Here is a 24,706-nt window from a genome sequence, read left to right on the forward strand (position 1 = left end):
GCTCCTATGTTTATTGCATTAGTCATAATAGCTAAGATAGGGAGCAACCTAAGTGTCCCCTGTCCTTTGACAGACGAATGGACAAAGAAAATGTGAGATACCTATCTATATCATCTGCCTGTCTGCCTACCTCACGACCTGTCTATCTATCTATTTGTCTACCTACCTGTCTGTCTAAAAGAAGGAAATCATACCAGGTGTGACAACATGGATGAACCTGGCAGACATTACTTTAAGTGAAATAAGCCAGACAGAGCAAGACAAATACCGTATGGTATCACTTATATGTGGAAACTGGGGAAAACAATGCTTTTGTCGTAGAAACAGAATATAGAGTGGTGGTTGCCAGGGGTCAGGGGATTGGGACAAATGGGGAGATGCTGATGAAAAGGTAGGAACTTTCAGTTATAAGATGAGTAAGTTCTGGGGTGTGATGCACAGAGTGGTGACTGTGGTTCATAACAACATTGTATTGTATGTTTGGAATTTTCTGAGAGCAGATTCCAAGCATTGTCAACACACACACACGTACACACATGCATGCACACACGTATACATACATGCACACACACGCACACATGCACACATGTACACACTACACATGCACACACACACATACACACATGCATAATACGGCACACTTATGCACATGGACACACAGACATCCACCGACACATGCATACACACACGTGCACATGCACACACACACATGTGCACATGCACATATACACGTGCACATGCACACGTACACATACACATACAAATACAAACATGCAGACACATACATATATGCACACATCTACACACATGTACACATACACACGTGCATATGCACATATACACATGTGCACATGCACACGTACACACACATACACATACAAACATGCACATACATATATGCACACATCTACACACACGTACACATATACAGATGTGCATATACACATATACACGTGCACACGCACACATACACATACAAATACAAACATGCAGACACATACATATATGCACACATCTACACACACATGTACACATACACACGTGCATATGCACATATACATGTGCACACGCACACGTACACATACACATACAAACATGCACACACATATATGCACACATGTACACACACGTACACATACACACATGTGCATATGCACATATACACATGTGCACACATACACATACAAATACAAACATGCAGACACATACATATATGCACACATCTACACACATGTACACATACACACATGTGCATATGCACATATACACATGTGCACACACACATACACATACAAACATGCAGACACACACATATATGCACACATCTACACACACATGTACACATACACACATGTGCATATGCACATATACACATGTGCACACATACACACACAAACATGCACACACACATATATGCACACATCTACACACACATGTACACATACACATGTGCATATGCACATATACACATGTGCACATGCACACATACACATACACATACAAACATGCAGACACATACATACATGCACACATCTACACACACATGTACACATACACACATGTGCACAGTTCCTCATGAAACCATTATTCATCTCCTTCCCCATCTCTCATTTTCCTACTTGGCAAAATTCCACGCGGGGCTGAAGTCCATAACTGATCTTTTCCACGCGACACCCCAAGGAGGTGATGGCTGCTGGGGAAAACCATGCGTTGGTGCAGTTGAGGCTGATGGAAAACACCACCCAGACCCCAGCCCGTGTCCACTTTGAGTCCCCATTATTACCAGCACCTTTTTCTCTGTGTCCTGTCCACACGCGCCCCCCTATGTCTGCCCTTGGTGGGATTTTTTTCTTCACCGTGTTCCTCCTGCTCCCCAACTTCCTTCTTTATTCCCCTCCTCTCAGCGATCAACAGGCTGTCTGATTTTGTGTAGAAATCCTGTCCTCAGCTTCCTCCCGCTCCTCCCAAGTGGCTCTGAGTCCCTTTCTCCTCCTCTGCTGAGTTTGGAGGGTCCTTCCCGTGCGCGGTGGGATGTTTCTGCCCGCCTGTATCTCGGCTGTCGGCTTCCCCACCTCGTGACCTCATTGTGTCAGGCGTGGCCCTCTTCACCTCTTCACTCCTCTGAGCAGAGTGTTTCCACATCCTCTGCACACTCTCCAGCCTCTTCCGTTCTCCCTGCGCAGGCCCCCGGGCATCTGCTGGGACTCACCTTCCCAGGGCAGAGCTGCTGGTGTTTTTGCATAAGACCCGCCAGTGGCTTCCAGGATGGCGTCCGCGGTCACACACATGGGCTTCTGTCTGCCGGGTCTGCGTCCACTCTGCAGTGCTGGGGACATGGTCAGTTGTGCTGGTGAGGCATTGCAGGTGGGGGCCTCTGTGGAGAGCAGTGTCCTCGACTGCTGGGTGACTCCTATTCAAGGGGCTTCCCCCGCCCCCTCCCCCGCGGGTCCCCAAGAGCTCCTCCCCCCTGGATGGCGCTGAGCGCCTCCTCTGAGGATGGGGGAGCCCAGCACCCCACTCACAGCAGCGTGCACGGCCCAGCCTGTCTAGTCAGACCGTGCACTTCTGTCTCCAGGACGCACGCACCTGGTGGCACAGGTGGCGCAGCTGCCCCCCAGGGGTTGGATGAGCAAACATGAGCCACATCCATTTTGCTGAGCTCAAATGATATTCTCCGGAAGCTGCAGACACGACGTGCTGTGTGATGTGCAGTGATCCGTGTAGCCGTACACACTGCTTTCAGAAGCCGTTCAGCAAAGTTCTACAACCCAGAATAGGGAGGATCTCGATTTGAGCTGTAAACTCTGTGAGTTTACAGAGCTGCATGGACTTAGCCTGCCCGGGAGTCTCATTTACCCCTCAGTTTTATGGAAGACATTTGCCCGGAGCGTCAGGCGGGTTGTAGGGTATCTCCCCAGAGAATCTGCGTCCTCTTCAGTTCCATATTTCTCAGAATATTATATTTTGAAAGCAAAATGGCTATTGGAACAGTTTAACACATCAGTAGAAATAAATTTAAAAGAATGCCAGTTTTTCCTCTCCCACCAATTCGTCTCTCTTTTTATTGGTAACATACAGTCTGTCACTTTGAGTCCCAGGATAAACTGCGAAATGTAACAGGAATATATTAGTCCCACCGTCGCCTGGCCGAGCCAGTTCGTTCTGAGAGCTGAGTGGTCCCACACGCACACCGTGGCGGTGGTCGTGGCACGTCACGTGTGCCGGGAGAGGTTAAGTTCTGCGGTTTCCTGGACACCGAGGTCGTGGCCGCCGTCAGGCCCAGTGTTCACGTTTCTCTGAAACTCTGGAAATGGTTCCTTAATGGAGAAGTTAATAAACGCAGTCAGAGATATTTGGAGGAGAAACGCCCTTCTTACGTGAGTGTTGTCTGGGTCTCGCTCTGCACCTCTGGCAGGCATCCCTTTGGGTTGCTCCCCAGGATGTCTTTTGCTCTGTGAATGTCTCCACGAGAAATTTCTCAGCGCTCATGCTGAGTTGGGTTTTGGGGTGACACTGCTGAGGTTTGCACACAGCTAGCCGTCTGCAGTCTCAGTTGTGCGTCGGTGGCTGTGTTGTCGCGGATTCTGTGAGCCGTGCGCACTCTGTTCGTAGGGTGGAGTCAGTTTCCTTCCTTTTTGTTGGCAGAGCAGCTGTCTGGCTGGTCCTGGCCTGAGCCCCGTCTCCAGCCTTGGTTGGCTCCCCACGTGAGGACTGCTGTCTCTCGGGTGCTTGGGGCTGCCCCCCTTGCTTTCCATGGAGTCTGTGTTGGCTGAGTCATACAGGGTGCTGGGTGGACAATAGAACGATCTGTTGCCCTGGAGCAAAGCTGGGCAGCCTCGTGGACACTGTCTTCTTTCTGCCTCCTGGCTGCACAGGGTTCACAATCAGGGTCTTGGTTTGTGGTGGAAATATTGAAGCGTAGCGATCCACTGCGAGTGTAAGTGTAACCGCTAACCACACCCAGCACAGCACGCCCCGGTCAGAGTCCGGATTCTCCTGCGGGGCTGTGTGGGGTGCTCGTTCCTGGGGATCACCGATGCCAGTGAGTGTGTAATAGTTTCCTCGGCGTCTGTGCCGAGAGGCTCTTTCCCCGGGGGAGAACACAATTGGGGAAACAGTTGCAGCCTCGTGCAGAATTACAGGAGTCGCCGCGGATCCTTTCCTGTCACTTCTGGGCCGTGGTGCTGTTCCCCAGCTCCCGCCCTCCTCCGTCCCGCCGTCCCTGCCAGGTCCGGCTGCTGTCATCCTCCCGTGTACTGCGGCCGTGGAACTGGTCACAGGAGTCCACTGCTGAGGTGCCCTCTGCACTGCCCTCCGAGCTGCCGTTCGGAGGTGCACGTTTGCGTGTGTCATCAGAAGGTTATCACTCTGTTACGGGTGTAAATGTCTAGTGCATTATTTTGTACACCTGAAACTAATAAAAATTGTTCTAGCCAGCGATACAAAAGAAAAATAAATAAATAAAATATTTCTCCTGAAAAAAACAAGAAGATTTCTGTGAAGGCTGTTGGTCCCTGCCGGTAGCACAGTGACCCAAGCCCTCTCTGGCATCGCCCACACCGGCCACACACCTGCCCGCCCACCCGAGGGCCATCTACTTCCTCCCTGGCAGAGACTCTAGAACGTGGTGTTCTTTCTGCGTGGCACACACCTCTCTGGTGTTCTTCCCGAAAACTGTCACTCATGCTGCTCCGAGGGGACCTCTGGCCGGCCTTCCCTGCGCCTGGCACACTTCCTTGGGGACGTTTCTTCCTCTTTCCTGATACTGGGGTCAGTGCTTGGGGGTCTGCAGTCTGGGTCCCGCTCCCCACTGCATACTCTGGGGGTCAGGCCCTGACCCGTCCAGCAGGGCTGCCCAGAATCGGGGGAGGACCTGCAATGTCCACAGGGTTTAGATGAGGCCGGCTGTGACAAGAGGGGACGTTCTGAGGTCCTTAGCTGACTGTGGCACAGAGAGTTTTCGGTGGTGGTGGCAGGTACCGTGCTGCCCCATAATGGTGCGAAGTGTGCATTTGAGGAAGAGTGCACCTCGCCCCCCGCAGGGTGGCTCCTGTCAGAAACGGAATCATAAGTAATAAAGGCGAACCAGGGGGAATGGAGCCCTGAGCGCTGCGGGTGGGAGCAAGAGCTGTGCAGCTGCCTGGGACAGCGTGTGGCGTCTTCCCGGGACCCGAGTCCTCATGGGGACACGAGTTCCTGACGGAGTCCAGCCGTGCTCTTATCTGTGAGCCTGTCTGTGACTGTTAACCACCTATTCTTCTAGAAAGTGTTTCTAGAGCCCCAGCTCTGTGTGAGGTGCTCTGGGACACAAGGTGGGTGAGAAAGGCCTGTCCCTCTGGGGTCTCACTCAAGGGGGACACGCTGCTGCTACTGAGCAGTGCCAGGCGGCAGCTCTCGTGCCTGCTCTGTGCTCATCTTAGAATACCCGTGGTTCCCATGGCAACCAACAACCCACAGGGAACGTCCACCTGTGCAGCATGGCTCCAGCGTGGAGTGCACTTGACAGTAGGCCTTTGTGTGGCCCAGCGGCCGTGCAGGTCAAAGCAGGTCCCCCGACCGCTGCACACGCGCAGGACGCTGCACTTCCCCATCGAGGTGTGGCCATGGGACTCGTGCCATGTTCGTGTAGTGTCAGTGAAAGCAACACGGCCCTGTGGGAGCTGCCTGAAGTGCCAGTGAGGGGACACCCTGTTCTCTGTTTCCTGGGGTGCCCTGGCTGAGATGGATGTGGAGTGAGCCAGAGAGATTTCTGTGGGTTTCTGTGAAACAGCTCGTCTAAACCCACTATGCGCCAATTTTTGCTATTTTTAAGCTCAGGTAAATATTCTGTACAATTAAGTTAAATGGTCTCTTTTGTAAGAATGAAAATATCTGCAGCCTTTCCTGGGCGTGTTCCATTTGTCATGGGGACAGTCATTTTGGACCAAGAACGTGTGGCCCGTATGTGGCCTTCCCCCGTGAAGAGGTCACAGCAGAGTGTTCAGCTTTTCACTCTCAGAAATGGAACCTTTGGTTCCTGAGGAGACCTGGAAATCCTGAAAGTCAGGCTGTTCTGACTGATAAACTGACCTGGACATGTTGTCATCGGCCAGCGTCCACAGTTCACATCAGGTCATTCTTGGTGTCACTCCTGTGGATCTGGACAGATGTGCAGTGACCTGTATCCACCATCACAGCATCACACAGAGAGTCTCACTGCCCTAAACATCCCCTGTGCTCCCCGTTCCCCCCTCCCCCAACCCCTGGCAATAACTGATCTGTCACTGTCCCCATAGTTGTGCCTTTCCCAGCATGTCACAGAGTTGGGATCACACAGTGTGCAGCCTGTGCAGACTGGGTTCTGTCACTCAGTCAGATGCATTTCAGGCCCTTGCAGGTCCCTTCATGGCTTGGGAGCTCATTTCTTTCTCGTGCTTTTAATACTCCACTGTCTGGATGGAGCACAGTTTATCCATCAACTGCTGAAGGGCGTCTCGGTCACATCCAGATTTTGGCAGTTATGACTAAAGCTGCTGTAAACATCATGTGCAGGTTTTTGTGTGGACGTCATTTTCACCTCCTTTTTGGTAAATTACAAGGAGCACAACTACTGGATCCTATGGTGAGAGTGTGCTTAGTTTTGTAAGAAACTGCCCAGCTGTCCTCCAAAGTGACTTTTACGTTTTGCGTCCTCAGTGGCAGTGAATAGACGTCCTGTGGTTCCCGTCCTGCCAGCACATGTTGTCAGCATGCGTGTAATGGTGTGTCACCGTTTCAGTTTGCATTTTCCTGATGACAGAGGTCGTGGGGCATCTTTTCACGTGCTTATTTCTTCTTTGTTGAAGTGTCTGTTAAGGTCTTTGGCCCGTTTTTAGTAAAACTAGTTACTTTTGTTACTTTTGTTATTGTTGAGTCCAGGTTGTCAATTATGCCTTTTATGGACCCCGCCTTTGGTGTTGTACCTGAGTACGTAGTAATTGTCGTCCTCAAGGTCATCTCGGTTTTCTCCTGTGTTATCTTCTAGGAGTTTTATAGTAGTTTGTATTTTACAGTTCGGTCTCTGATCCATTTTGTGTGAATTATTTTGTGAAGAGTGTAACTTATTTGAATGTGACTTACTTGTTTATTTCTGCATGTGGATGTTCTAGCACTGTGGCTCCTTTGTCAAAGACAAGTCGGCTCCACTTCATGGGTCTGTTTCTGGGCCTTCTGTTCTGTTCCTCTGATCTATCGGACGATTCTTGCACCAATACCACACTGTTTTGATTACTGGAGCTTAAGTATTAGCTTTTGGCTCATCCTTAATTCCTTATTTTGTAGCCCTTCATAAACATTTTATCATAAGGTATCTCTCTGGATTGGGTCAGATTTGCTTAGATTTTCTTCTGGATCTTAAGCCAGTGTTTGTTTTTCTCTGGAAAACTTACTGGACATGGATTTTGAATAAAGAGATAAAGACTAGGTGTTTAGAGATGTGTCTGCAGTGCAATGAGAGAACTATAAAATGTCTAATAGAAGCGCTTGAAGTCCAAATAGGTGTCTTGGTTATTTTAATATTCTTAAGTACATTTTAGTACTGCTTCTTCGTAGCTGTAAAATCATTGTACAGATGTGCCATACATATGACTTCATTTTAATTTCGTTTAATGTATACATGTACCTACTATACAAAGTGAAGGAGCTTTGAGAGGCTTGGATGAAGAGCAAAGTTGGGACTTCACGCGCCCACCAGAGATGCCTTCTTTCCCTCTTTGAGCCATGCCCCCCTCGGCCTTCCCCTGTGGTGGGTGGTGGTGAGGCCAGAGCCCGGCAGCACCTCCGCCCCCCTCCACTCCCCCGGCTGCGGCCTCATTTGTGAAGAAGTCAGTACTTCATCACATTCAATGTATAAGATTAGGCCTCTTTTATGCAACATGTTTTATTCGTTGTTAACTGGTTTAAGAAAATAAGCGAGGATCATTCCGTAAGGTCGTCATCACATCTCTCTCTCTGTTCCATGTTCAACATCAGCCATTTCTCTCTGGGGACACGTCTGTCCTGGCGCTCTGCCTCCTTCTCCAGCTGGCCCCCAGCCCGGGCACCATGTTCAGGCCCGCCTCACCCCGCACCCTCCCCAGCACGTTCCTCCACTTTTCCCTGGGAGGCACCTTGCTTCTTGTGGCTCTCCTCTTGGTGGCGGTGGAGTACGTCCGACGGAGCAGTTCCTGTAGATGCCCCGTGGGGTTGGGGAGGAAGTCCCTGGTTTTGAGCCGCGCTTGTATGACAGTGTTGTCTTTCATTGATGGCTGACGTTGGCAGTCATGTGTTGTTCTCAGAATTTGCAAAGCACTGTTCTGAATTTTCTAGTTTCTGGTATCTTGTCTGTTGGTTGCATTTGGAACCCTTCTTGTCTTCTGAATTTTCACACTAAGGCGTGTCAGGCGACTGCTTTTCATTGGTTGTTCACACTAAGGCGTGTCAGGCTGACCGCTTTTCATTGGTTGTTCACACTAAGGCGTGTCAGGCTGACCGCTTTTCATTGGTTGTTCACACTAAGGCGTGTCAGGCTGACCGCTTTTCATTGGTTGTTCACACTAAGGCGTGTCAGGCGACCGCTTTTCATTGGTTGTCCCGGGTGCTCAGTGGGCCTCTTGAACCAGCAGTTCACGGAGTTCTGATCTGTGGACTTGGTTTGTTCGACGCTGTGTCTGTTCTGTTCACAGATGATTTATTCTGACCTCCACTGCTCAGGCAGCATGTTCCGGGAATGGCCAAGGAATTTTATGTTCCCTCCTTTTTGTCCCCATCTCCCCAGGATTTTTTTTTCCTCCACTTTCTGGGATATTTCCTTGAATTTATATTCAGCTCTTTTTTAGAGATTTGGTTTTCGTTTTTCTAATTGCCAAGAGCTCTTTCTTTTTCTGTTAATTTTTCTAAGTATAGGATCCTCTTTTTGTGGATAAAATATCTTCTCTACCTTACTGAATTATTATTATTTCAGAATGTTCTCGTTTCCTAAAATGTTTCTGTTTTCACTAATTTGTTTTTCTGTCTCTTTTATTGTCTCCCAAAATGGGGCTTTCTTTAAATGTGTGATCATTCTCAGCCGTACAACTTCATTAAATGTGAGATATGAAAAATTTGTGGGAGTTTGTTGTTGTCAATGAATGGGGTTACTGGCTGGTAGAATTCACCACCAGTGGCCTAGTGGCCAGAGTTCACTGGGGAGGTGTTCTCTCCTGGCCATTTCTATTATTCAGAAGAACAGCCCCGTGTCCCACTTGGGACGGTGGGAAGGGCAGGTGGCAGGCAGCGCCCCCTTGTGAGAGGTGGGAGTGGGGCGGCGGCAGCCTGGTTAGTGTGTGTGTTTCTACTCAGCACGTCTCCGGTCTCCCTGGGGCTCCTCCTGGGAGCCTGTGTTGCTCTGCTTCCCTCTGCTGGGCTCTTGGGGTGCATAGACGGCGGGGCCGCCTGGTGGGCAGGGAACTTGGGGGCCGTCCACTCTGGGTGTAGATTGGTAGCCGCCGCCTCACTCCTACCTTTTGGGGTAACTGTGCTCCCGAGCCCCAAGCCTCTCCAGCCGATTCTGAGGATCCTTGTGTAGATGCGCTCCCGAGACAGGTCCCAGATTTCAGCTCTTCTGAGAAAGCCCTCTGTCTGCAGTTTTCTTTCAAAAATCCATTTGAACTCTTTTTCATTTGTGTTCTTCTTTCTGTGTGTTTGAGTTTTCACTGTAGCCGCCCTGCCAACTAAAAGTCCTGTTTGACGGCACGCACGGAAGGACAGCCTCACGGATGTGTTGCTGTGTTTGCTCGCGGCCTGACCATGTCCACTGGCTCTCCTAGTGTTTTCTGGCCCAGCAGCACCCCTGTCACCTGGGAGCTTGGTAGAAATGCAGATTCTGGTGTGTGTGTGTGTGTGTGTGTGTGTGTGTGTGCGCGTGGGTGTGGAGTATGTCTATGTGTGTTTTCAAAGGCGCAAGCAGAACTTTCTTGAAAATTTGGAGCAGAAGTCTTTTTTAAGAGCTTTACTGAGGTGCAAGTGACATACAAAAACCGCACATATACAGTGCATATAATTTAATGAGTTTGGACGAGTGCCTGCACCCAAGAAACCATCACCACCACGGAGGGTGTAACCCTATCCGTCGCCGTCTAGTTTCCTCATGTTCATCGTGGACCATCAGCTGTGCCGTCCAGCAGGTGTTGTGCTGGCAGCAGTGGCTGGACTCACTCATCTGGGGACTGACAGCCCGGACGAGCCCACAGGGCTCTGTGCGGAGGCTGATGTGGGCTCCTGGGCCCTCCTGCTGTGGCTTCACAAGCCCTCCACCCCCTGGGGTCTGTGCCGCAGGCGCCCGTGACCTTTGCTGTGTGGGAGGGAGCACACGAATCCCATTGTCAAAGCTCTTTTGGTCCCTGTGTCGTTCCCATTCTACAGACGAGGACGCTGATGGCCTAGCACTCACGTGCTGAGCCCCGGGTCCCGGGCTCATGGCCTCCCTCTGCATCACGGTTCCCCCGTGTGTGTGCCTCTGTGCTGGTCTGTCACAGCAGCCTGACACATGAGGGCAGTGACATGGCAGCCCTGAAGGCTCCCGCCGCCCAGTCGGCCCTTCCAAGCGTCTAGTGTGCGTGACCTCGTTGAGCCCTCACAGCCAGCTCGGGACGTGTGTCTGCATTTGAGAGGTGACAGCCGCGGCACAGCGTGTGAGCAGCCGTCCCATGCCAGGACCGCGTACGTGCCACACCCACCTTCCCGGGCTGGCTGTTTCAGGGCCCCAATGAGGACGCACTCCGACTGGTCCAAGCTGGCAGCGCTGTGACCCCCGCCCGTGTGAAGCTGAGCAGGCCAGCGGCCTTGAATCAGTGCTGGGCTGGGAGTCTGTGGACGTGCGCTCTGGTCCCCGCCTTTTCCTCGCCGTGTGTGCTCCAGGCGCCTGGTCGCTTAGTTACCTTAAATACCCCACGCGAGAGGGCAGGCAGAGGAAACACTCTCAGGCACGCGTGCAAGTCATGAGCCCTGGCAGCCCCGAAATGAAGGGCCGTGAAGCCTCGTGCCACAGCAGGCCTGGGACGCAGCCTCTGCCAGGGACAGACCTCAGGCGGGTCCTCCACGGTTGCGTTGGCCGGGAGGAGTGCACACGCATGGCCGTGTGCTTCTCAGGGGTGCGCCCACCTGGCGGAGTGCGTGGGGTTGCAGAGTGTATCTCACACACCCAAATAACACAACCATGTACTTGATATTTGAACCACAGGAAATAAGACTGAAGGTCGATTAAAATACTGATCGCAGGAAGGAAGAGGCATTCACCCAGAGAGACAACAGAAACGAACGGGTGAGGACAGAAAAGCAGCACTTTTGCATAAAAAAAACTTTATATTTGGGAACAATTTCGATTTGAAAAACCAAAAGCAGGACGAGCGATGCTGTGTACACGGCCCCCGCCCACTCCCTCCCACCAAGGTGCCGATCCCAGCTGCACGTCTCATGTCAGTCCCTGTCACCCCTGGCAGCTGCCATCAGTTTGCGGGGAATTCTTTCCAACCACACGGACCCCACTCCCGTTAGCATCCCAGGGCCAGCAGCACTGACGGCTGCCTCCTGCTCCCACATGTCAGGCGGACGAGTGATGTGAAGGCCTTAGTCTCAACTGTGGACGCGGAGGGCAAGGAGCGTCAGATTCGGAAAACGCCACCACCAGGGAAAACATGTAGATGAGCAGGAAGACCTCACTGGAAACAGGCGCCCAGGGGATGGAGGGAGACATGCCCAGCTGCCAGGGGACGGCCGTGCGGCAGGTGTGGGCCAGGCCCGGCCGGCTGGCGGGCCACAGGAGGGCCTCGGAGAGGACACACTCGTGGGAGGTAGCGGTATGCAGCAGACGGGTGGTGTTGGAATGAAGGCTCGAGAGCTTTGCAGAAAGTACAACAAAAAGACAAATGGAAAACAGTAGTGAGAAGTTTGAAAAATTAGGTTCAAAGGTCCAATTTCTGAAAAACAGAAGTTCTGGGAAAAGAGAAATATTTTGAATTTCCAGGAATGGAGTAGCAGTTTTCAGTATCGAAACTGTGCGTACAGAGTATAGAAAGTCAGGCCTCCGGGGGGCGACAGATACCGCGGTGCATGTTCCTGTGGTTTGAATTTCTCACTGAGAGAATGGGGGCGTGGCCTCCTTTAATTCAGGACGCAAAGCGCTTGTCTGCTGAGAAGCGGACCGGTGACGGTGACGTGCTCATGGTGGCAGAGGACCTGCAGACGGTGGTCTGCTTGACGGGGCCAGGTCGAGTGACACAGGGGGCGAAGTAGGAAATTGGCATAATGAGACGTATTCAAGACTGAAGGAATTCTGAAAAAAGAAATTCTGCTCGGCAGGCAGTTCAAAGGAGATACATAAACGTGTTGAGTGAACTTGTAAGCGGGACTTTGGACTTGAGCGGGGAGCAGGGCGGTCGTCAGCCAGGGCAGCCCCGGCCTGATCGCGGTCCCACCCCTGGCGTTCCTGTGCCAGCGTCGTTAGCTGCCAGCACTCGCAGGCAATGCCGGCTCGGCAGCCCCAGTGCTCGGCGAATAGACACGTTGTTCCCGCCTGACTGATGAGCAGCTGAGACCCAGCTCCGGTTGGGATGACAGCTGATGTCTTGCTGTCTCCAGTCACGGGAGACACAGATGGGCAGTTGACCTTGGGGAGGGAGGGCCGCTGGACGCGGGGGAGGAGCCTTTCCCTCACGAGGCCCTCACTGGTGAAGGTCTGCCGTGAGAGGAAGCCGAGGGCTCAGACTCCACGTCCTGGCGCTGAGGGGCCGGCTCCAGGAGCGCCATCGTCACAGTGGGAACAGCGGGGAGTTACGCTCCCAGCAGGGAAGTCAACGGGAGGGTGGGCAGTGACACAGGCGCCAGGCCGCAGCGGAAAGCCATGTCATCCCTCTGACCGTCACTAGTCACTAGCCCCGAGTCTGTTCCTCTCCGCTGCCTGTACGTGTTCTACTTTCCTCCTCCGGGCCGGTCACAGGATGGCAGCATTTCCCAGCTCACAGGATCGCTTGTGTCTCCAGAGTAGGGAGACTGTCTCTCTCCTGGTGTTAACCTGGGAGGCCCTTCGGAAATCCTGGAAACCGGGAATGAATGGCCGAGCTGGCTGTGCCAAAGAAGGAAACAGTCACAAGGAGACTAGGACTGCAAGTGTGAGCGTGTGTGTGAGCACACACGTATGTGAGCGTGCATGTGTGCGTGAGCTTGCACAGTGCTGCTGTCACAGGTAGGCAGCGGTTGGCGCTCGGCCGAGCCCGTTGTCCCCGCGGCGCTGTCCTCTTCCCCACCTGCCGGCAGCCCCCTGTGCGTCAGACCTGCCGCGGAACCTCCGGCCCCGCACTTGGCACAGTGAGGCTGGGCCCTGACTCGGGTATTGCTGCACCTGCTGCGCCTCAGATCCTGAAACTCTCCAAGACTGTCAGGTTTGCAAATGCCGATACTCTGAGTTGAGGGCAGTGTAGTCGTAAATCTGCCCCTCGAGGTCTGGCCCTGCAGCCGCCTCACCACGTCACCGAGTATCCTGGGGAAGCCATTTCCCATTATTTCCACCTTCTGTTCACTTACCAAGTACGGTGTCTCCGCCGCTGTTACTGCCAAGCTGAATGTAAACAGCCGCTCCTTTCACGTGGCTGTGAGTCAGCCTGCACAACAGCCTCTGCTGGGCCCCAGAGGACAGACCCAGGGTGCTGCTCCAGCGCCTCCCTTTTCAGGCCCTAACTGCACCCCACATTTCCAAAGCCTTCACAGAAACTGGTGGGCCCATTGGCCTGCTGGCAGTCCCTGCACTGCAGCTTTCCCGCCACGCTGGGGACCCGCCGGCCTGCATGGCCGCTGCAGTACCGCGTAGTAAGCAACACGCTTACCTGATCAGCTTGCGGAGAAAACCGTCTGCCGTCAGCCTCCTTAGGGTGTCATTGGTTAGGTGGTTAGGAGGCCCCGGTGCAGCGCCGGGGGCCTTATTAGAAAACACCTGCCGAGGTAATGCCTTCTCTGCCCGAGTGGTAACCATGCGTGTTTTGTTTGTTTTGACACAGGTGCTGCCTGGCATTCTGCAGAAGCATTGCTGCATCTTACCGGACAGGAATACAGGTAAACGCATTTCTGCTGCTGCTGCTGCAAGCTCACGGGGTTTATGTCAGTGGGAAGGAGAAGTACAGTCGCGTGACAGCTGTGTCGGGGTTCAGGTGTGTCAGTGCAAGCGAAATGAACCAAGAGAGGATGAGTCACTTCTCCAGTGACTTGTGACCTGAGCTCGGAGAGCGGAGTTTCTTTGACAAAGGAAATAGGTTTAGATGACTGTTTTCTTGGATTTTTAAGGGGAACTGGTTGTCTTGTAAGGGTGAGTGTATTAGTTTCAAAGTTGTTCTGTGTTGATTGTGCTTACTTAGTGAACTTCCGTTATCGGTAGCCTGGCCTGCATCTGGGTGTATCTGCAGGCAGGTCTGCAACGTCTTCAGCATGTCCGTGAATGAAACCAAGGGCCGGCGTTGCCGTGGGTGGGTGCACGGTGCTGTGAGCCGTCATTGTAGGTCACATGTGTGTGGCTGCAGGTGGTGAGTGAAGGTTCGCACTGCTGTAAGGAAACATGATGGAGGGAAAAACAGGCTGAAAACAACCTTTGGAACTTTGTTGTTGTAAAGATAAGAAACAAGAAGAATCAGTGTGCAGTGTGCTTTCTGTGGACCCACGACTCCGTCCCTCTCCGTGCGAGGTTTCCCGTGTGAGGTGCGCTCGGCAGGGAAGAACCCTCGCATGTCCCGAGGGCAGGTGGAGCGGGCGCGTGCTCTCGGCCGGGTTCTGTGGGTTCTTCACTCCTGTGACCAGCGGCCTCCGTGCACCCAGGACAGTTGTTACTGACACCGTCTTAGGTATTTTCTGGCCATGAAGAAATGGATCGTAAAGGACTCCTCTGCTGGGTAGAAGAATTTCACCGGTTGGGGTTTCCTCTACTTTTGTTAGCGCAGCACCTCTACCGAATGGCTGGCGGGCGGGGTTCCTCGGCCGTCGTTGGGCGAGTGACAAGGCAGTGTGGAATGGAAAGCCGGCGTGTTTGGGGAAAACAAGGTCTTTGATTTCACCTGTGAGGATGGGCAGAGGCCATGACTGGTCGTTATTTCTCAGACAAGTGCATAGAGCTGTCGCTGTTTCTTCACCTAGTTCTTCTCAGCTGTGTTTGTAGCATATTTAATGGTTATAGAGCCAGCGGCCGCTGCACCTGCCTTTGGCTGGCACCTCCCTGGGCCTGCAGGGGTGGGGTGAGCAGGGGTGGAGATCGGCTCAGAGGCACGCTGGTGACGGGAGGACTTGCGGGGGCCCTCGGGACGTGAGTAGCGGTCTTTGGCTGCTGAGATGTCGTCCGTGGGTCCTTCTCTCCCCCTCACTCAAGCTCTGGGGGAGCCAGGCTGTTTTCCCGACTGGACAGGCTGCTGGTCTCAGAGGAAGTGGCTCCTTTGTATCCCAGCCCGGCTGCCAGCTGGTCTTGATTGGGACTCAGGGACACTGCACTTAGAGTTGTCCGAATTGGGGCACGTACTGTGTGCTTTTGGGGCCTTTTTGAGTAGTGGTTTCTTCACAGATACTTTATTTTGAGTGGCTCCTTTCTGGATTCAGTTAACCTGTCTTTATAGGTTTTTTTAAGGCAGTGTTTTTCCCCTCTAAGCAGCAGATCTCTTGTAGTTACTTTAATGCTTTGTACTAAGTTGTCAGAGTGTCACACATCTCACAGTGTGCACGTATCCACGTGTACCAGGCTTATGTAGCAGGTCGGCAGCACCTTCCACCAAGGAAAGTGTAGGTGAGGCATATGTTTCCCTGTGTGCGTGCGGCGCCGAGCCGTGGAGAGCTTGGGGCCACTCGGCCCTCAGGTGGCCTGGCTTCCTTGTCTCGATTCATGGGGCGTGCTGCAGGACTGTCTTGTCCTTTGGGACGTCAGGCTGAGGCAGGAGAGCACGGAAGGAATTCTCCTTTATTTAGGCTGCACTTGGGCGGGGCTTCTGACTCAGCTGAGCTGCAACATTTCTCTCCTGTCTATCAGGACACAGCCCATTCGACTGCTGAGAATAATCCAAAGTTTCAGGAATGAACTGACTTTGCAGCCAAGCAGTAGGACTGACTTTGCAGCCAAGCAGTAGGACTGACTTTGCAAATTTTGGTAATAACCAAATAACGAAACCACAAACAGATTGGGCGTCTGGTGGTACTTGATTATTTGAGGTATGTTATATCTCTACTTGACAGTGAAAGCACGTGGTTGTGAAATAATTTGTATATAAAATTTGGGGTGGAAATACTAAGGAAAGCACGGCACTAAATGTCTATTTTGTGCTTGTTGAGGAAGGAAACCTGCATTGAGGTCCCACTCAGGTCCCACGAGAGCTTGTTACCTTTCTGACTCCAGTTCTCTTCAGTTCAGTCCCTGGGTAGCAGTCAGGAGCACCCGGCCAGGCCTCTGTACATACCGTCCCTCAGCCTCAGGCCACCTGGAGACAGCAGCTCGCTCCCCCTGATGAGGAGTCTGGGGCCCTGCGGTGAGGCCAGAGCTTCCCTCACTTTCCCTGGACTGAGGGCGGGGCCTGGCCCCACCGAGCCCCCTGCAGAGGCTCCAAGACTCAGTGGCAGCTGCTTGTCCCTAGAGTAGCTGCCAGTCACCTTCCGGGGGAAAGGGTGAAGTACCTTTTATAATACAGTTTGTTTGTCTTAATGTATCCAAAACATTGTTTCACCATGTGTGTCGGGTCCCCATGGCCACCCCCAGTTTGATGAAATGCCGGGAGGACTCCAGGACCCGCATATGGCCGTGCTCGCAGCTATACTGTGTCACGGAGCGAGGACACGCGGCACAGCCAGCGTCACCGTGGGCGCAGCATGGCTCTGGCCACCCAGCGGGAGCCTGCAGGGTGAGGCCGTGCTGCGATAGCCCATAGCTGATAGCCCAGGGACACGCCCAGGCTGCCGGCCCCAGCAGGGCACGTGTCAGCTCCCAGGCCCCACGCGGCTCCCTGCCCGGGGCGTCAGCAGTCCAGTCTCACTCTTCCGGAGTACGTGGCATCAGAGGGCTGCCTGATGGTCAGTCCCAGACGTTCCCCTTGTCCTTGGAGCAGTGAGGGCAGGCTCACGGGGGTGTCTGGTGTTTATGTGGTCACCTCTGGGGGTGGGAAGGGTCCCAGGTTGCTGAGCCTTTAGAAAGATGAAGGTCGTGGACAGCTCGCTGCTCCCCCGTGAGTCTCCGTGCCGGGCTCCTCTGTGCATGCAGAGTCGCTGTGTCTCACTGGGTACCGCCCAGTCGTTTCTTACTCGCATGCAGCGCTTCCGTCAGATAGGGTCGTTTACAAGAGCATTTTGACAAAACATGTTTTTATGTAATGGAACCAGAAAGATACATCACATTCAGGAGTTTTTACGGAAGTTTAAACAGCTTTACACGCTCCCGCCCGTTGGTGTGATACAGCGAGCAGCCTGGAAATGATCACAACCTTTCTGGGAACAGGTGTGTAATCATCGCACCTGAGAAAGGTGTGCGCCAGGAGGAGGAGAGGGAAGGAGCGCCAAACCCTGTCTGTCAGGGTCCTGGTGATGGGCCCTCAGCCCCCGACTCTCAGGTTTGCGGGGTCACATGAGGGGCTGGCATCTCTGATCAGCAGTGTGACTTCTGATGGCGCCATCAGACAGGAGGCCTTTCCTGTGGCATTTGTCCGTGCCCCAGGCCGTCCAGCCAGCACCCACGGTGTTCTCAGTCGGGGCCCCACAGAGCAGCGTCCACAGCTGTTAGTCGTGAACTCTGAGTCCTGTTTGTTGAACAGAGCCCTTCGCCGGGTTCCAGTTTGGTACAGCAGGTGTTAAGGCTGAAAGAGCGCATAGCAGACGGTTAGGTTTTAGTCTGGAGTGGGGCCTGCACAGCCAGGATCTGAGAACCAGGATTAACAAAAAGTCAGTGGCTTTTCTGGGGAGGCAGCAAAGCTCAGACGTGGCAGGACGGCCGTGTTCCAAGTCCACATGACAAGCATGCGGCCCTTTTGTTTTAGGGCCTTAGGGTCTAAATAATCACTGAAAATACACATTGGGCTGGAAAATCATCAGCCTCGAAGGGGCAGACATCTGATTTCATGAGCGCTCGTTAGCAAACTGAAAATTTCCAGAAGCCTCCAAAAGTGTGTCCCCCACTGGAGAGTGCCTCTTCTCCTGTGGTCTCTGCTTCCCACAGGCTCTGACGGGGAGAAATAGGAGCTATCATCAGTTAGGGTGATTTGGCCCAATTTGAATATCCAAAGCGTTTAAATTTCAACCTGCATTAATGAGAAACAGTAAGAAGTTGGGTCCCACGACCTCCTTTTTCTTTGTGCGGCTTTCCTTCATTGGGATGATCCTGCTGCTGTTCATCAAATGTGAGCGAGAAACGTTTACATCAGGGTTTATCACGCATCCGGAGGCAATCGCCAGAGTAACGGTTCACCCCCAGTAAACATGTCACCCCTCTTCTTACTGAAAGTTCACACAGATCCCCAGCATTAAATCTAGGATTTACAGGGTTAATGGTAGGGCTGCCTGGAGACCCTGGCTAGAGAGCAGCTGCAGTGTTTCCCTCTATTTCTCTTGGTTTATCTAAAACTTTGCTCCGGCCTCTGTGACTGGATTTGACCTCTGTTCCTCCCACTTGAAGGAGGGGAGGCTAACAGGGACCTGTATTGGCACATCCACAGCGAACCTTGGGAATAAGTGTTCTGCTCCTGCCTGAGGAAGGAACAAGAAAACCAGCCACATCACCTGGTTGCACTTCCCCTCGCATTAGCCCGAACAGCCAGATACTTTGTCCGGGGATTCAGAGACTGAATTCTCCTGGGGTTGGGCGTGTCATTGTAAAATCTCACAGGTGACTTTTGCTTCTCACGGACGACAGCTCGGCTGCTGTTCCACACTGTGGACGACTCACAGGACAGCCAGGCCTCAGACTTTTGTCATCCCCACCCCTTCACCCTTCTTTTCCCAAACAAGCTTTCTCCATATTTCAGTGAGTCAGCATCAGGCTAGAAAATCCCACTTCTGACACCAGCCGTTCAGGGTCCCCAAGACCTACCCCAGTGTTGGTGGTTTTCTAGGCCTCACAGGACTCAGCATATAGTTGTGCTCACAGCCATGGTTCGTTACACTGAAAGGATACAAAATAAAATCGGCAAAGAGAAAAGGCACATGGGGGGAAAGTCCAGGAGAAAGCAGGTATAATTTTCTAAGAGTCTTCTCCCAGTCACGCAGGTGATCTCATTCCTGCAGCAGTGAGTTGGGACAACGCGAGAAGTGTTGACTATCAGAGCTGCTTGCCGGAGCCCGGCAGCCGCGTTTTTCTGGGGCGGCTGCACTGGCACACCCCCAACGTGGAGAGGTGTCCAGCACATGCCATGTTGTTCATACAGAGAGTTCAGGCACAGTGAGCCTTGTGTCATTTAGGGAACATTTCCTGTCAGTTTTACAGAGGCCTTAGGCCTGCTGCAATACTACCTCTTTTCTGCACAGCATGTAATAAAAATGTGTAGGAGAAATGTTACATTTTTATGCTAAGCCTTTGAAATCCAAGGTGCACTTTCACTTATGTTTGGGCTCCGCTTGAGTCAAGTGTGCAGCCCGCACATGTGGCTGGAGCTTCTGCGTTGGAAGGGCAGCTGGAGAGACTGTGCCTCCCTGGGCTCACACCGCAGGGTCAGCGAGAGACATCCAGGGTGGCGTGGGAGCCCCAACAGCACAGTGGCTGAAGAGATCATTTAGGGCAAGTTACTGATTCATTACATTAACTGGTCAGAAGTTAGCGAACATATTTGAATTCTCTAAGTGCGCTATGATTTCTTATTGTGAGATCCAGGAAGTCAACCTAAGTCTGTTTTCCTGTGTTGAATGCCAGTGGTGAAACCATTGAAATCTCCCTGAAAATGGTTAGTCTTGACATGACAAATACAGATGCAACTCTGTTTTTATAGATTTGTGATTTGCTTGGGCACAGGCATGACTTGGCATTTAAGTATATTCCATAATGTGCCCTAATTAGGAAAGTAAAATGTATGACTGGTGATGAGGACGTATTTTGTTGCTGATCTGCTGGATAATAAGTATTAATAATTCTTCCTGGTCACAGTCTGTGTGCTTGGGTGTGACGACTTAACGGGCAGCGTTCTCTCGACCCCCATTTCTCCTTCTGTAGTTTCTTTGTGGGAGTGTTACTGACAGAAACCAGTGTTAGGGAGAATTAAAACTTAGTGCACAGGATATCCCCTCACAGCCATGCTTCTGGTTCCTGTTTTTCCTCTATCTGACTCATTTATAAAACGGGGGAGCAGTATTTCAGACCCCCGGCATCAGCCGTGAGGCTCCTGCCTGCCGTGCCCCTGCACGCACGCCCTCCCCACGCACCCCCTCCCCACGCACCCCCTCCCCACGCACCCCTCCCCACGCACCTCCTCCCCACGCACCCCCTCCCCACGCACCCCCTCCCCACGCACCCACGCTGGCGTCTGCTCGTCCGCCCACTTGCTGGCATCCACGCCCTTTCTCTCAGGTGTCTTGTTTTCCTCCGGATCTGTCTCTGAGACACATCCTCAATTTGTGGTCACTGACCTACAGAGAAAGAGAGTGTCTGGATCCTCTGTGAAAGTGACGTTATTTGACCTTGAATAACACGCGCAGCATTTTAGTGTTTATTGTTAGACTTTATGTTTTCCTAGTTTTCTAGCAGCTTGAAATTTTGAATTCAGGAAAAAGGCGGTTTTGGGAGCGCAGAGCCATGGACCTCATTTTCCCTGGGTCACCTCGCTCAGCTCCCTTTCTTCTCACTCAGCCTTCTAGAGGAGCTGAGAATGCCAGCATTGACAGTGCAGCCCTGCCCGTGTAAGGTTTTCTTGAACGTTACCTCGTGGGTTACGCATGTAGGGAATGGGGAATGCAACTCATTTCTGTAGCAGCATCTTTGTTGGGAAATTTACAGAGGACATCTTCTAGTGTTCTCCAAGTTCCTTTTTTCTTTCTCTCTCTCCCTCTCTCAAGTTTCATCGCACACCCATCCACACCCATGATGGTTTTTCGTCTGTAATACGGGTTTGTTGAAATCCCCATGTTTCAATCGAGGACATAGAAAGTGTCTGGAAAGCATTGAGACCGGGTTTGTCTTCCCGTTTTGGGAAATCGGTTGATGCGTGTGCCCCTGCTGCCTCCCAGTGTACGGACAGTGTCACCCCTTTCATACGTAAACAGGCGTGAGAGCCCCCAATCAGGCCCGTGGCTGCCTCTCCCCCTCAGCACCCCCTTTTATGTGCGATGGGTGCCATTACTGTGAATGGCTGCTGGGGAGCAAACACAAGCTGCTGCCACCCCTGCAGCTGCGGCCGCACCTCCACGGGGCTTCGCGTTCTGTGAGTGCAGGTGCTGTCTCAGCCTACGCTTGTTGACTCGGTCAGGACCAAGTGTGCCCTGCGGAGAGGCCAGCAGGAGGCCCTCCTGTGGCAAACCTGACAGTTTGCTGCCTGATCTGAAACTTGGGGCTTTGCCAGAGTAACTTAATGCTTCTCTGAGAGTAATGCCAATTCTCAGTGCTCACACACTGTGCCAGACGTGAATGACTAGGTAGGGCTTCTTTCTGTTATTTCTAGGTTAACTGAAATTTAAAAATGGTCATAGTAGAGACACAGGAGGTTGCCAAGGTTACCCTTGTGTGGCTGCCTCACTGTGGAACAAACTTCCAGGTCCAGTCTTGGCCCTGGGGCTGATCCCACGGAGGGGAACTCTCAGGCTGAAATAGACACAGAGGGAGACGCAACCAAAATTTAGATACCGTGTAGCAGTGACAGCTGTGATGTCCTGAAAATCTGCAACATCCTAAATCGGGAGCGGTGCTTCTGAGGGGAGGTGTGTGTGTGTTCGGACTGGGGCATCCTGTGCTCTGCGGGTGCTCAGCAGCACCCGGCCTCTGCTCGCCACCTGGGGCACCACACTCGTCCCAGTCCTGACACCCAGACATGTCCCCAGACGTGTGTGTGTGTGTGTGGGGGGGGCAGCCTGATTGAAAGCCTGCGACTGGCACTGCAGACGGTCAGTGAGAACAGGAGTGTGGGGATGGCGAGGCCCCCGCAGCCCGTGCTCTGTGGCCCGGCCCAGCCCGCAGTGCTGTGCTGAGGCGGGCGGGGAGGAGGGTCTGTAAGACGGCTTCTCTGGGCGCCCCCAGCGGGGCCGCGTGTGCCTTCATTCATCAGTCTGCTTTACTCTTTCTGAGCGTTTGGGAGCCCAGTAGCCAGAATAAATCAAAGAAAAGGCACGGAGAGCCGTGGTTTGCGCTGCACATGGCACACCGCCTGGACGTGGCCGAGCTTGTCCCCTTTGGCAATCACAGCACCTGGGGAGTCCAGGCGCCAGCGGCTCTGCGCCCGAGCCCTCTTGCCCATGACCACCTCCCTAGAGGGCGGCACCCTGGGGGGCCCGAAGCTCTGTCCCTGCTCTGCGGTGCCAGCAGTGGCGGCCTGCGGGACCCGCTGCAGCTCCCACGGCGGACGGATCCCTCCCGCAGCGCTGAGCAGCAGCGCCACCTGGTGGGCGCGGGCGGCCGAGCGTCCGGAGGCTCCGCAGAGCTGCGTCGGGGGGCGGGGAGCTGTGACGGCCTTCAGCTCCGCAGCCCTCTGTCCCCTGGGGGTGTCCCCTTCTCTAGGGAGTCCTCCATGTCGAGCTGAGCTCCTGCACAGGCCCGGAGGGCTTCGGCCTCTGACCTGTGGCCATGGGGAGGGCTTGTGCTAGCGGGCAGGCCTGCTGCTAGTAAGGAGAGCCCGGACGCCTGGGGACCGAGTGCTCCCGCGACCTGCCAGACACGCCGTGGCCCCTGCGCCATGTAGTAGGGAAGAGTGGGCAGGACAGAGCCGGGGCTCCGCGCTCAGCGACACGTAACTCGTGGGTGCACGTTCTCCAGTACATCCACGTCTGCTGCACGCAGCATGTGCGGTTGTTTGCTTACATGCCCTCCGGTGCCCCCTGCCGCCCTGTGCCCCCTCCTGGAGCTGCTTACCCAGTGCCTGTGCTGAGCTGCTGGGGAAGGCGTCTCAGACCCGGGAGCCCCCTGCTATCGTGCGGCTTACTCCGGGTGGGGGGAAGGGTGGTCCTGGAGGGCCTCGGAGAAGGGGACGGCTGCCAGAGACACACGTGAAGTGAGGGCCGGCCGTGTCGCTGGGGCATGTGTGTGCCTGCTCTACAGGCAGAGGTGGGGGCACTGTGAGCTGGGAGGGGCAGGAGAGCCGGGCCAGGTGGGGCCACCGGTCCTGTGCGGAGGGTGGCTTTATGATGAATGGTGCAGGGGCCATGTGGGGGCTTGAACAGGGACGTGTCCTGACCTGAGTTGCAGGTGGGAAGCACGTGGGGGATGGGGGTGGTGGGGCAGGAGAGCTGGTCCTGACCCAGGGCTGCGCTGCCTTCCCCCTGGACCTCTGCCTGGCTGGGCTTCAGTTTGTGATCTGGAGAGGCGGCTTCTTGGTACCGTGTTACCAAAAATGGAGCAGTACAGTGTGACCAGTTCAGTTTGCTTGTCTCACGTGATAGAATTTGATAGGACACAGGTTTACAGTGGAGCAATTTACAGAGGACAACGTTCAGTATCATTGTCTCAACCTTCCAGCGACACAAGGAACACATAGAGGTAATGCTGTGTATTGAGCACTTCCTTTGGAGCAGCTCATGTAATTTTCACACCATTTTAAGATGGGAGTGTTTTCTCTGTTACACAGGTGAGAAGACATGTTTGAAGAGAAACATAACATTTGGTGAACGGGAGAACAAGAAGTAACCATAAACTTGACCTGTACATTTGAGTGTTACCCTATACATTCCCTATAGAAAACTTATAGAATATTCCTTGTAGAAAAATTAAGAAATTAAGGTAAGCCAAAGGAAAAACTCATCTACATCTTCTGCCCAGAAAGAATCACTGTTGTTATTTAGATTCTTATTTTATTCATGTTTTCTATGCATAGATTATGTAAATGGAAGAATATGTATATTGTTTTTACCTGACATTCATATTATAAATATATTTCCGTGTTTCTTTTTTCTAACGCATTGTTTATAATGTTCCATTTGTGCCTAAAGCATAATTCAAATAATTGGTAGGATTTCTATCTTGTGTCTGATAACTTGCTATGTTAAAAAAATAAAATAAAACCTTTGTATGTTGTCTTTTCAGTACCTCTGTTCACAGGACAAATTGGTAGAATGCTAGGTAGGTAGGTAGTGTAAAATTCTCTTTCAAAGGGCAAGCCTGCTTTTAATACTTTCAATATTTACTGAATTCATAGGCTTTGCCTCAGTTATACTGAACTATTTTCAGTAATCACCAGACGTTCAGTGGGTGACAGGGCTGTGCTGGGAGCTGTCCATGGTGCTACCTGAAGTTCTGTGCGTGTGATAGTCTCATGTTCTTTTAAAAGTTTGAGTTTTAAACTATATCAAAATTATGGAAAATCTGAAAGAAGAAATTTATCTCAAGATTCTGGCATTGTTATGGTTACAAATATTTGTTTATCCAAATAGTTTTGTTTATCCTGGTAGAGGGGAGGGCAGATTTTTATTGAAACTAGAAAATGACAGAAATTGTCATGAACACTGATGGGACTCAGTAAAGAAATTTTGATCTTTGGTCACTGTGACAAATAGCGGAGCTGACGAGGCCCGCCAGTGTGTGTTTTCTCCAGGACTATCACTGATGGCA

At 52.6% G+C, this 24,706-nt stretch overlaps 1 protein-coding gene across 1 annotated transcript in view; it reads left to right on the forward strand.

Moving 5' to 3' along the window:
* DLGAP2 (DLG associated protein 2) overlaps positions 1–24,706 on the forward strand; it is a 452,087-nt gene that overhangs the window by 94,976 nt on the left and 332,405 nt on the right. Inside the window, exon 3 of the mRNA XM_033104757.1 lies at positions 14,025–14,079. Coding sequence (XP_032960648.1) covers positions 14,025–14,079 — 55 coding nt within the window. The remainder of the gene's footprint in view (positions 1–14,024; positions 14,080–24,706) is intronic.

This window comes from Rhinolophus ferrumequinum, chromosome 4 (genome assembly GCF_004115265.2).
Source record: "Rhinolophus ferrumequinum isolate MPI-CBG mRhiFer1 chromosome 4, mRhiFer1_v1.p, whole genome shotgun sequence".
Taxonomy (NCBI): domain Eukaryota; kingdom Metazoa; phylum Chordata; class Mammalia; order Chiroptera; family Rhinolophidae; genus Rhinolophus; species Rhinolophus ferrumequinum.